A 12,807-nucleotide genomic window follows, 5' to 3' on the forward strand; every position below is an offset into this window, starting at 1 on the left:
TGCACCGAACGGCATGAACCTTGTATGGGATTTGGTCCAGGGCAGTATGAAAATAATATCTGTGTCAACAACAGATACCATAATATATAAACAAAAATAAATAAATTAAATAAGTTTGATTAAAGAAAAAATTTCCTAGTAGTTCATGTTTTTGTAAAACTAGCTTTACATATAATACACATAAATTATCAGAATTTCCACTTACATTGTTTTAAAAATATATATTTAACAAAACATTCCTAAACATACAATATCTGGGTTTGCAAATCACTCAATTGGGTTTTAAGACCAAGCCCTAAAAGTCACACAGATTTGCATCAGAGAGAAGACTGAGGCTGGCTCTACACAACTGTTTTGCTCAGCGGTCTGGAAATTCCCTAAGACTGATCGTCCCCTGTCACCGGATCTGCACTTAACCAGAGAGAGCCACAGCCAAGTCTCCAAAGCAGAGGCACTGTGTAGACACAGCCTGAGTCAGAAGGATGGGGAAAACTGGTCTCCCCCTTCCTGGACCGGGATGGTGCATTTCAGCGAGTGGGGAGAGGACAACAGTATCTGGCAGAGGCCTGGGAAGATATAGCCCTCGATAGCTCTCTGGCCAGTGGAGGGGCGGGGAGGGGGAGGCTGCGTTTCCCATCTGTTATACAAAATCAAACCAATGCAGATCAACCAAAGGACAGGAGGAAATGGACACAAGAGAGCCACCCTGACAAACTCCTTAGCCGACGCACGCCGTGCCCAGATTTCTGAAGCACAGGGCAAAGCTGGAAGTCAGGTGCCCTCGTGCGCTGGGGCAGGCGGGCTGGGGCTCTTCAGACTTCATAAATTTTGTCCTGCAGGTAGCTGAACAGGGAATCCAGGCCCTTGGAGGAGCTCCAGAGCTGCTTGAGCATGAGGCATTCTTTCTCGTTCACATCTTCAAGCACAGACTTCAGGAAGCTCCGCACGAGGCATTTTGACTCTTCCAACACCTGAAGGGAAACGCATAAGCCTCGTTAGCCGGCACCAGGGACTGTGCTCCGGAAGAACGTACTCAGCCTAGGAGGCACCAGTTAACCTTCCGATGTCCAAAGCCAGAGGAGACTGCCTGCTGCCTGCCGTCCAGAACTTCCCAGGCCCATGTCCCCAGCAATGCCAGGAATGGGCTCCAGGCGTGCCAAGGCGATGAGCCCTCGGTCCCTGGAATGGCGCAGTGGGGCCTGTGTTACCCCCGACCGCAAGAGCTCTGTCCTGGACCCAAGGGTGACATAAGCTCAGTATCATTTTCTATAGGTGTCATGAGAAAGTTTGGGAAATACCCACTTTCACCTCCAGTGCTTCACTCTGATTATCTGTGCAACGGTGACAATGATGCCTAATTTAAGGATGGTTGGCATCACAGAGGAGGATAACGAACGGATGGCTGTCAGAGTATCCAGAGGACTCACCCCACCCGGGAGCGTCTCTTATTTAGCTTTAGGAGTAAGAGCAGCAGCAAGAATACTAGCAATCATTGTAGTAATGAGTAGTAATAATTGCAATAATTGTAGTGATGTGTAGCAACAGTGATGACAATAGTAATAATGCTACAGTATTAGAGTAGCGGTAACAGTGGGGATGTTAGCAATGTCATAGTGAGGATGGTAGTGGCGGTGATGATACTATAGTATCATGGTAGTAACACGGCGACAATAGCAGCGATATTGGGAGTATGGTAGTAATAACGGTAGTAATAGTAAAAATCATCACAGTCATGAGTAATAGCAATCCTAACCGATCACAGTAATAATGGCAATGCTATCAGAAGTATGTATGAGAAGTGTTTTCCCTGCTTTCTTTCATTTCGTCCTCACGATAACTCCATAAAGAGGTAGCATCTTTATCTCCACATTACGATGCAGGACCTGAGCTCTGTAGAGTCAAGGTGCCTGAGCTGCGGGGCGCACACGGCCTGCAGACGCCGGCTGACCGGGGTGGGCCGTGCTGCTGCCTCGCTCTGGCGCAGGGACTGAGGGGGACTGAGGCGCCCAAGCGTCCTTCATCCTTCCGTGGCCTCCACCCTTCTCTGCAGACATCAAAGCTTTGCTGCACACTCTCCCACAGTGCTTTCAAACAGAAAAAGCAGGACAAGGGCTCCCTTGCTCAAGCGGGCTGGAACGAAGCTGGGATCTTCCTACTCGGCCTGGGCTGGAGGCTAAGGGGAGTGCGAATGGGCTGCAGACCGAGGCCGCCTCCCGCCTCACAAGAGTTCCCCTGAAGAACACCGTCTCCTAGGTCGCAGAGCAGTCCTTTCCCGAGCAACTCACCCCAAAGCTCCTGAATTCACAACTGTTGCCAGGAGAGATTTCCTTGTAGCATTTCTTCAACAGTTCGCCCGCCTGAGTACCTCTACTGCCCAAAGACCAGATTCCACGATGGAGCTTTGCGGTCTCTCTCCTACCTTCCTTTTCAACTTTAACGGCCCTCACATACCCCCTGAACCTCCTTCCACCACCATGAGCCGCTGCCTGAACTCCACAGGGGTTTTCGCACTCGTGTGCCCTCACTCACACCACTTCCTCTGCTTAGAATTTCTACGTGCTTCTCCGTGCAGCTGATCCTAGGCTCATCAACCATCCCTGTTTGCCCAGGACCATGGGGATTCCTGAGACATGGGATTTCCAGTGCTAAAACCAGGACAGCCCCAAGCAAAGTGGGATGAGTGGGTCACAGCAGTTATCAGGAAGATTAAAAGACAATCCGCATCAGAGATTAGCAGAGTGCATGGCCCATAATACATGTTCACCAACGATGCAGGACCGTCACCAGTCCATCACCATCACTGGCACTGTCAGGCTTCCAGGGAGCAGAGTTTACACACAGTAGGTGCCCAATCAAGACTGATGAGGCAAATCGGGAGAGGCATGGCAGCTGGGACAGGGGGGAGGGGGAGAGGCATGCAGCCAGGATGTTGGGGGCGGGGTGTTTCGCACAGACAGAGAGAAGGAAGAGACACTCAGGGGTCTGACCCCATAAATCTAACCCAGCACCTCCCTGACTCCGAAGCACTCCAAGGCCCACCCCCACCCCAACCGTATTCTCCCAAATCACCTTTCTCATTTCCTGGACTGGCCCTGTGGCTCCAGGAGCAGCCTTTGCTCCACCTTTCCACAGGATATTTCCATACTGTGCTCAGAGTGACTTTTATGAGATAAAATCGACACTTAATTAAAATCCGGCTCCTCTGCAGAGGTGTTATTTATTTGTCTATTTTTCATTGTGTCTTCAGAGTCAAACGGCGACGTTTAAGAGTGCCACACACTCGGTGGGTAAAAGAAATGAGACATGAGGACGGCGTGTACTGGCTTCTCTCATCTCCAGGACGGTTTAACACCCTTCGTCCTTATGTGCCTTTGTTTCTCATATTCTTTGAAAACTACACATGTTTTGTGCTTCTGTGTGTGTCTAGGACTTTCTTTTAAGGCAACGCGCTCTACCCCAGGGTATAAATCTCTTCTGTGAGGTTTTTAGACTGCACATGATGGAGAATCTCTAAGAATGCTGACTGTCTGTCCCCGGATGCAAGCTCTCGACCCCAAGAGAAGGCATTTATGGTTTTATACACATAGACACCCTGCATGACCTTTGGCAAGTCAGTGAGTCCCTCTCAGCCTCATCACCCTCATCTGTAAAATGGGTCTGTTACAAGGACAAGCACACAAAGACACAGGAACTCACCACGGCGCTGCAGGAGGCCATCTCCTTGACCCGCAGCATGACCTCCTGGCTGAATGTGGTTGGCCAGAAGACCTGGGACACAAGTCCCCTGCTGCACGCCTCCTGGGCGGTGAGCTTCCGCCCACAGAACAGCATCTCGTTGGCCTGAAAAAAGCAAAGGCAGGGGAAGGCTGAGAGCCCAGGGTGCCTCCCATGTCTAGTAGCGAGGCCTGGGCTTGACGGGTACCACTGTCCTGGTTCTCTACAGCACGGCTCTCAGCCGGGGCGGGGGGGGGCGGTCAGATAAGCTTTGGGAACGACGTGCAAACATCTGCATCTGTGTGCATCTTTCTGACCAGAGAGTCCACACTTTTCCTGAAATTCCCAAAGGAAGCCACGTACTGACTGTGGGTTCGTCTGCCCGACACCCCTCCCCACATCTGGCAGCAGACCCACAGGAGTGAGCACGCACCTGGGGCGGGGTACAGCCCAGTGCTGACACCCCAGCCATGATGACTGGTCCACGGAGTAACAGGTGCGTGCCCCGCTCTCCGAGAGGTTTCCTGGTGAGAGGCGATGGGAGAGACTCTCTCTCCCTCCCCAGTTGCATGAGAAAGTCAAGGAGCCCATGGCCACCCACTGCTGTGTCCCCAATCTTTGGAGAGATGGGTCCATAAAGAAAGGAGGGATGAAGAACAAGAGGCCTGACTGAGCTGGGATTCCTGGATCCCAGCACCCCCACAGAAGGCTCCACTTCTGCATATGCAAATTATGGAAGCCACTGCATTCTTTTCTTCCTGCTTTAAGCCAGTTAAAAGTGTCTCCATCACTGGCAGCCAGGAAGTCCTACATAATCCCATCGTACCAACGCAGACAGACGCATGTCTCCTGCTGGCCCAGGGCTGTACATACCTCTGCCCAGTTGCGAAGGGTGAAAAGCATCCTCCCCACCTGACCACCTCCCTCCCCACCTTCTGTGGTTCCCTCCACACCCTACTCCCCAAAGAATTTCCTTTTGCTTTGCACTTCACAGCTGTCATAAACATCCTGGGAGGCACCTGATGGATAAGGTCCTAGGCACAGACAGTGCAGTGTTTCACCACTAAAACTTACCAAGTGACTCTCCCGCTGATAATTAGGGTGTAATGGTCACCACCATGTGATGGGGTCCCTATCTCTTTCAGGATAAATCCCCACCACCTTCACGCAGCAGACAATCCCTTCCCTGACCTGCCATCCATCTGCCTGCCCCTATATGCTGAGCCGTTCTTGGATCGATGTGGAAACGCCAGGCTCTCTTGGCTGCTGGATCTCTGCGCGTGTTTTCCCCTTTGTTCTGGTTGTCACTGATGGGTCATGATGACCCAAGGGCCAATCTTTCATGCCAGAGTAGAGAAATTTATCAGGTTGGTAATGAGCCTACAGCATGCACTTGGTTAGAGGTTTGAAGACAAATCTCTGTCCTTATACTTATTTAGAAACACCTCTGTCTTGGGAAGGAGAAATGAAAGGAAGGAACGCTAGAGAAGGAGCCCAACAGGACACGGTCGGGAAGAACATGTCTCAGTCAGCAACATTCTTGGAGTTTCAGAAATGATTGAAATAAAAGAGAGACAGAAAGAGATAAGACTGTACAATGTTCACATTTTTGCAACCACAAAGGACAGGGAGGAATGGAAGTGGCACTGACTTTGGGCAGAGCATGGTGGCCGAGATCAAAAGGGAAAGTGTTTGCTTCCTGGGCTCCCTGCCTGCCTCATTCTTCTGCCACTGGTGAGACTGTGAACGGCCTCAAGCAGACCCAGCCACAAGTCCCTGAATCTGAATGGCCTCCCTGATCCCACCTGCTGGCCCTGCTGCATAGACGAGGAGGTGCCAGTGGGTGTGGGGCTGCTGGTGGTCTCCACTGATCTTGTATTTTCTCTTCCTGTTTCATGCCACCATCAAAGAGTGACAAGCCCACACAGAAGGGGTAGAATGCAGGTTCTCATCCTTCCAGACTCACTAGGGAGGTGCCCCTGCCGGGAGCTTTCTATAACGACCCCTGAACCTTCCCACAGTCCTGCAGTAGGGCCACTGGCATAGTTTCCCCCTCCCCAGGTGGGAAGGCCAAGGTTTATAGGATCAGAACAGACGAAAACACAGACTTCAGGATCAGACACCCTTGTTCTGCCTTCTGCTTTGCCCTGGGACCCTATGCAAATCTCTTTACTTCTCTGAGTCTGTTTATTCATCTCTAAAGTGGGTACCAGTTAGCACCTGTGAGGATCCAATGAGATAACAAAAGAGCAGGGAAATGCCATGCCAGCCATGCGTCAGCGCCCACAGACGGCATTATCAAGGATGGAGCCTCCATGTTACTCATCCTTGTACTCCTAGGCAGGTAAGGCAATGCCTGGGGCCTTCTGGAAGCTCACTTAGGTTTGTGGGCTCAAAGGAGCAACACCTGCCAGAATTTCACCTCAACTCTCCATGCCTCAGTTTATCTGTAAAACGGAGAGCAATAGGACCTACTTTTGCAGGTGCTCAGAAGAGTGAATGAGGCCATCTCGTGGAAAGTGACCAGTAAAGTGGCCGGCACATAGGAGGTGATCAGTGCAAGCTTAGAGACTCTTGCTGGGCCAACCCACTCAGTCCTTGGTCATCAGAGTGCCCATTTGGTTTTAGTGTATAATGCATCACAGGGGACATATTTTTCAGAATAGGAATCACAAAGAGACAGCAGAGAGCGTCATCCCCATGCAGAATCTCAGTACCAGCAACACTTTAGTGAGGACCCACTCATCCCAGGTGCGGCTGGCACCTGAGGGTTTCACCCACGGACCTCAGCCCGGGGTGCGGTGAGGGAGAATCTCAGGAATCCTAAGGGTGGAAGAGGTACTGAATTCAGTCTGCTGTGTCAGGAAAGCAGGTGGTGAGTGTGCTGAGCCCACAGGCCTTCAGGGTCACCTGGGAGTTACCTTTTGGAGTTGGGGGATGTGAACATCAAGGCCAGAGACCAAACAGGAAACAGGACAAGAAGGGCTGGGTCATTAAAACACTGAGCTTTGCCAGAGAGCTCAAACTCAAACCAGAAGATAAATTATTAGAGGGCCACGGAGAAGTCTGGAATGACGAGGGTGGTGGAAAGAGTTTCCAGGAGCATCTGCCACAGCAGAGCGAGCAAACAATGTTAGAGCTGACCACGGGCCCACTGGGTTCAACACAGGAGGTCACAGGTGTCCCTTGCAATGGAATGTGGCAGGTTTCTTCAATATTAGAGCGCCTACATCCACACATGTGGGTGCTGGGACTTTCTAGAACTGGTCTGAAAGAGGCACGAGATCTGCTTACTCCCCTTCTCAGAGGGACAAGCTGTTACAAAGGGATGCAAATTGATTTCAGACAATACTGTCTTTCAGAGAGCCCCCAATTGCAGACTCATTCCTCGGGTGTGGGTCCTATTTTATGACCTACTGGTTAAGAGCACAGACTCTGAAACCTGATAATCTGTGATCTGATCCCACGACTGCCACTCCCACTGTGTGACCCTGGACAACTCACCCTCTCTGAGCCTCAGTCTCCAATCTGTCAGGTGGGGATAACAACTGTCCTACCTTACCGGGTTGTAGGAGGATGTCCTGAGTTAACGGCTCTCAAGCACTGGTGTGCTTTCTAAGTGGCCCCTGACCACACCTGCCTCTGCTGGTACAGAATCTGACAGTGGCCCCCAAGTACTCCATCACTTGCTCACACACCACTGACGGCTTACCAACACGTGACATGGCTGTTCCTTAACTTCTCCAGTTTAGCTTGCCATCTGTGTGATGGAGACCATAACACAGGTTCTCCAGGGGGCACTGTCTGTGATTACCAAATCCCTTCCTGCTTTTGGAACACGTGGCAAGACTACATTTCCCAGCCTCCCTTGCAAGTGGGTGTGGCTACACCACTGAATCCTGGCCAGTGAAATGTGAGGAGAGGTGAAGATGCCCCTTGCAGGCCTGGCCCATGAAAACGTCCAGGCTCTCTCCACATGTCCACTGGCCAGAAGCAAAGGTAGGTCTACTAGACGGAAGCACCTGGGCCCCCAGTCAGTGTGGACAGCTACTTCATCTACATTTTACTGTGGCAGGAATGAGAAAGAAATGTTTGCGGTTTGGACCCTAGGATTGCAGGATTGTTTGTTACAGCACACAGCCCACTCTAATACATGCTCTTATCAGGTTGTTGTGAAGAATGAGATAATGTAAGCAAAGTGCGTGGGCAAGCGAAATGAACTTAGTTTAGTTAGCTTAAACTACTATGTGCTTTAACTAGTTAAGCGCTTAATTAAGTGAACTAACTGAATTAACTTAGGTGAACAAAGTACATGTTTGATAAGCGAATGTCCCCATCGTCCTCTCGACCCTGGGCCTCACCTGCCGCTGGCATCAGGCACCAGTGGCTGAAGGCTCCAAGATGAGCCTGAGCTCATTCCCGCTCCTCTGGGGAGGCAGACGAGGCAGAGACACTCAGCATATTTTATAGAGTGGGTGCACCCCTGGGTTCCGTATTCATAGGAAGGGCCATACCCTAAATCCAGGACAGAGAAGGGGTCTTGTTGGGACCCAGAGCCGCTTATCCCAGAGAGGGATCTTGCCCGAGGAACGCGGGGACTTACCAGTGCGACGCCCAGGATCTGGGGGAAGGTGTATGAGGAGCAGCCAGCGGGCGTGAGGCGGATGGTGGCATAGGGGGTCTGAAACCAGGCTTTCTCGCTGGCCCACACGATGTCGCAGAGGGGCAGGATGGAGGCACCCAGGCCCAGGGCAGGCCCATTGATCGCGACCACAATAGGCTTCTTAAACTGGATGAAGGCCTTCACAAAGTCCCTGGGAGAAAAAAGAAGACCCTCTTTAACAGGTGGGGAGGCTGCCAAGACCTGTTCGACACCCTTTAACCTGCGGAGGCTGAAATAAGCTTCCCTGGTGCTGTGAAGCACCCTCAGGTCGTCAGAGGGAGGTAGGTGCCAGGCAAGCGTCTCATTCTCCTGAACACTGAGCCACTGAGCTGCAGTCACAAGCACAGCACATTCAGTGGTCGGTGGCACATTTTCAGAAAGAAATTCGTGGGGTGACCACATGTCCCACTTTGCCCAGATGGTCCTGGGTCATGGCCATGGTCCCAGCCCTGAACCAGTTACCATTCCCTGGATATTGACAAATTGTAACCATCCTAAGGAAGACAACCTGAACATCAAGGTTCAGAACCAGAAAGAAAACAAAAACGAGGGCATTACAAGGAGGCATATTTGAACGCAAGGAGAGAATGTTCTAACAGCACTGGCCGAAGGTGGAATGGCTGGCGTTGGGAGGTATGAACTCCTCATTATTGGATGTATTCCAATTTTGGCTGGATGACCACTTTAGGTGATGTTATAGAGGGAATTCAAGCTTCAGATGGTGGGCACAGGTGATGTTTAACCTTTCTTTTAATCCTAAGATTGTTTGATTCTGAATCACCCACAGGGATGCCAGATTCATCAAGGGTGGTTCTAGAATGCTGACAAGGATCCGCATATTGTGGTGGCTTCAACCAAAACTGGGGAAGGACACTGAGCTCCCTGGAGGCATGAGGCATCTGGGATCATGGCTCTGGGATTAGTATACATTTTATTCCCCTCCCCTTCCTCATCGAGCAAAGTTCCAACGTGGATCTGTACATATTCAGCAGAGCCAACTCTACTTTCTTTGCCCTAGAATACTCTTTGCCTCTTCCACAGCTGCTCTGTAAGATCCATAAATGTTAATACTCATCTGGACATGGAGAAAAGATCCAAGACATCTAGTAAAACCTGCATCCTTCGTTATTCTCAGGTGGAAGACTGGAAACTACCAAGAACTCACAAGAATAAAATCCATACTCCTGACCGTGACCTTGGTCTGCTTCTGCTTACTTCCCCAGGCTCATTTCTTGTCTCCCTCCAGCCTGCTCACAGTACATGGCCTGCCTGGGCCTTCTGAGAGTTCTTGGAAAACACCAGTATCACAATTTGCAATTATCCTAATTATTTGCTTGCCTACTTGCTTTTGGATTTTCCTCTCTCTTCGGCTCCTTGCAGAAACCCGCGGTCTGCCTCACGCATGGCGTGGTGCCCATACCTACTGGAGTTCACCCTGAGTAAGTAACTGCCGAATAGATAAAGAGTCTTCCAGGAGGAATGAAGACTGCAGATGTGCAGCCGGGATGCGCTCGCCGCTCGCCAGACCCGCTTTCCCTTCCCTCCTCTTCCTGAGTCTGCTGCTGGAGCACTTCCCCGCCTCCCTCACCTCACCGTTGGCTGTGGCCAAGTAACCAAACGCTGGCCGATGGAATGTGAGTGGAAACCCGTGCCCACTTCCAGGCCTGAGTGCAGAAACCCCCCACCGTGCTGCAAACCCTTTCATCTTGACGGGCACAGCCGTCTTGGAGGGCCTGCGCTGAGCCACAGGACGGACGGAGTCTGCGTTCTTGAGTCACACTTGGAGGACAGCCACGGGCTGATCAGTAGCATCCATTTTAGGTTCCCAAATATAAGAAGTCAATTTCTATCCCAACTGAGCCATTACACGTTTTGGGGGTTCATTCGTTGCAGCAGCTAGTACTTCACGAATACAAACGTCCAGCTGATTTATCCCTTCTCAGCTGCTACCATTCCCCTGCAATCCTTACCAAAGCATGTGGGCATCACGCTGATACGCTGGCATCGGATTCCACGGTGAGAAGCCTGGGGGGGATCTCATGACATGTACGTTGTCATGTAAGTACGCACCCTTCCCCAGGCTTGAGGCATCCCGTCTCCTGACTCCTGTGGGTGGTTTGTGAGTAGAAGGCAGAGCTCTCTCAGCCACGGCCAGGCCCATCGCTGCTGACCCCATCGCTGCTGACCCCCGAAAGGACACTGCTGCACTCTGGCACCATGACCCTCTGAGTCCTGGTTTCTTAGTGGTCCATTTCCGGGACTGACTTCCTAACTTCATGGCCTCGGTCACTGGCCTTAACATGTGCTTTTTACCAAATGCAATTTGGAGCCTGCACCATATGTGGGGCTTCTTGGCAGGGACCTTGGAACCACAGGGTCTGGGTGATTTGGGGCCAACATTCCATATCTTAACCCCTTCATACAATTGCAGGACCTTGAATCTCTGAGTTGGAAAGGACTTCAGGAGTCGTCAGGCCAAATCTTCCACTCAGTGCAGGATTCCCTCCCCAGCGTTGTGAGCACACACCACCCTCCAGCCATTGTGGAACACTTTCAGTGAAGACGGTCCTTCCTACCAAGACGCCTCCCCACTGTGCACCCCGTGAGGGTCTCTCTGACACCCCCTCCCTGCTCCAATCTCCACATGGCAGCCCTTCAAGAATTCGCCTCAGCCCTCACAACCTTATGGGAGCATACCATCCCAGAGCCCAGAGCCTTCCCTCTGTGGTCTCCCACCAGAGCCCAGTGCGGAGGGATCACATGTCGGAGGAGGGCTAAGGGGACCGAGTGTGCCCAGCTCTGCCCCTGCACCCCCACGCCATCCTGTTTCGGCCCAAGCTGTCTCGTGGGCTCATGTCCTGGATATGAAAATGCACTGCACAGACCACTCTCCCCATCCTCTTCCTCTCACTCAAGCAGAAGGTCTCTATCACAAGGGCCCAGTGGACACAGAAGCCCGACAGCAAACAGGATATGCATTACAGATGCTGCCGCTCGGATGTCTGATCCTGACCCGGGTGGCGGGACGGTGTGGGGGAGATGGCTTGCCATCTTCTTTGGCATCAAAGTCCATCAGTCACGCTCACTCAAGCCCCCGCAGCTTCCTCCACTCAGCCTGAGCCCTGTGCTCTCTGCCTGCCTCAGTGTTGGGCTGCTCCGATGTGGCAGAAGGAGCAAGGACTTTGGGGTCAAGTCTCCTCTGTCCCTAACTAGTAGTGAGATCTTGGACAAGTTACTCACTCTCCGGAATCCCATTTTCGTCCCTGTCAAATGGCAAAGCCAATGGTTTGTCACTTAGGGCCGTATGGGAATTAAAGGAGACAGTGCCTCGGGGCGCCTGGGTGGCACAGTCGTTAAGCGTCTGCCTTCGGCTCAGGGCGTGATCCCGGCCTTCCGGGATCGAGCCCCACATCAGGCTCCTCCACTATGAGCCTGCTTCTTCCTCTCCCACTCCCCCTGCTTGTGTTCCCTCTCTCGCTGGCTGTCTCTGTCAAATAAATAAATAAAATCTTTAAAAAAAAAAAAAGGAGACAGTGCCTGGCACACAGGAGCCCTCGGCCGTGAATGCTTACAGTACTACAGTCAGTGCCCCTGCTGGGCAGGGCGGATGCTGCTCTCACTCCATTCTCAGGGGTTGGTGATCCACCCTCCAGGCCCAAAGGAAACTCTGAAGCAATGATTCACACACAGGGATGTCTGGATTCCACCTGGAGCCACTGGCATTTCCTGTGTGACCTGGCTATCTATTCCCTTTAACCGGAGCGCCAGGGTGCAGCTCTCCCACTGCCAAAGTTCAGAGCCAAGTCAGCCACTAGGAGACCTCTGAGCACCAGGCGCACATGGTGATGGTCCCCCCGGGGCCCTCAGAGGGGTACTCTTGAAGCCCACTCCACAGTCAGAGCAGGCTTAGCTAGAACTTGTGGCTGGGCACAACAGTACTAGCAATGAAAGTAATTCCTTACACTGCCCTAAGTACTAACTATGTGCTGGGTCCGTCCAAGTTTTTCACATGGGTTATCTGATTAATCTTCATCAGCAGACCATCCCATCACCTGTGAGGAGTTCAGGTGAGGGCAGCCTCTCTTTCAGGATGGGGCTGACAGCTTTGTTTGGGGCCTGGACAGAAGCCTGTGCTGAATGAATCATCTGAGCTCTTCTCACATCTGCTAGCTCATTCAACAAACATCTGCAGAGTGCACACGGCATATTGGGGCACGTGTGTGCGTGTTTTCTCTAGGAAATGATGAGGATGGGGTGGGAGCAGTGCTGGGGGTGCCGTGGCCGAGCAGCGTGCCCAGATCCTGGAGGTCAGCCCAGCCGGGAGCATGCATGTCCCCCAGGGAATTCCAAGGGCTGTCTGCAGGTTATAAGGTTCTGTGGCCAAAGAATGTTTCAGCCATGCTAGACTTTGAACAAAGTTCTTTCACAAG

General features: G+C 51.9%; 1 protein-coding gene across 1 annotated transcript in view; it reads right to left on the reverse strand.

Annotated features, from left to right (window-relative positions):
- Nucleotides 1–629: 629 nt before the first annotated feature.
- Nucleotides 630–12,807, reverse strand: part of CDYL2 (chromodomain Y like 2) — a 161,319-nt gene continuing 149,141 nt past the window's right edge. The window contains exons 5-7 of the mRNA XM_040633629.1: nucleotides 8,318–8,528; nucleotides 3,697–3,840; nucleotides 630–971 (exon numbers count right to left, since the gene is read on the reverse strand). Coding sequence (XP_040489563.1) covers nucleotides 813–971; nucleotides 3,697–3,840; nucleotides 8,318–8,528 — 514 coding nt within the window. The 3' untranslated portion in view covers nucleotides 630–812. The remainder of the gene's footprint in view (nucleotides 972–3,696; nucleotides 3,841–8,317; nucleotides 8,529–12,807) is intronic.

Source organism: Ursus maritimus, unplaced genomic scaffold, assembly GCF_017311325.1.
Source record: "Ursus maritimus isolate PB19 unplaced genomic scaffold, ASM1731132v1 scaffold_19, whole genome shotgun sequence".
Lineage (NCBI taxonomy): Eukaryota > Metazoa > Chordata > Mammalia > Carnivora > Ursidae > Ursus > Ursus maritimus.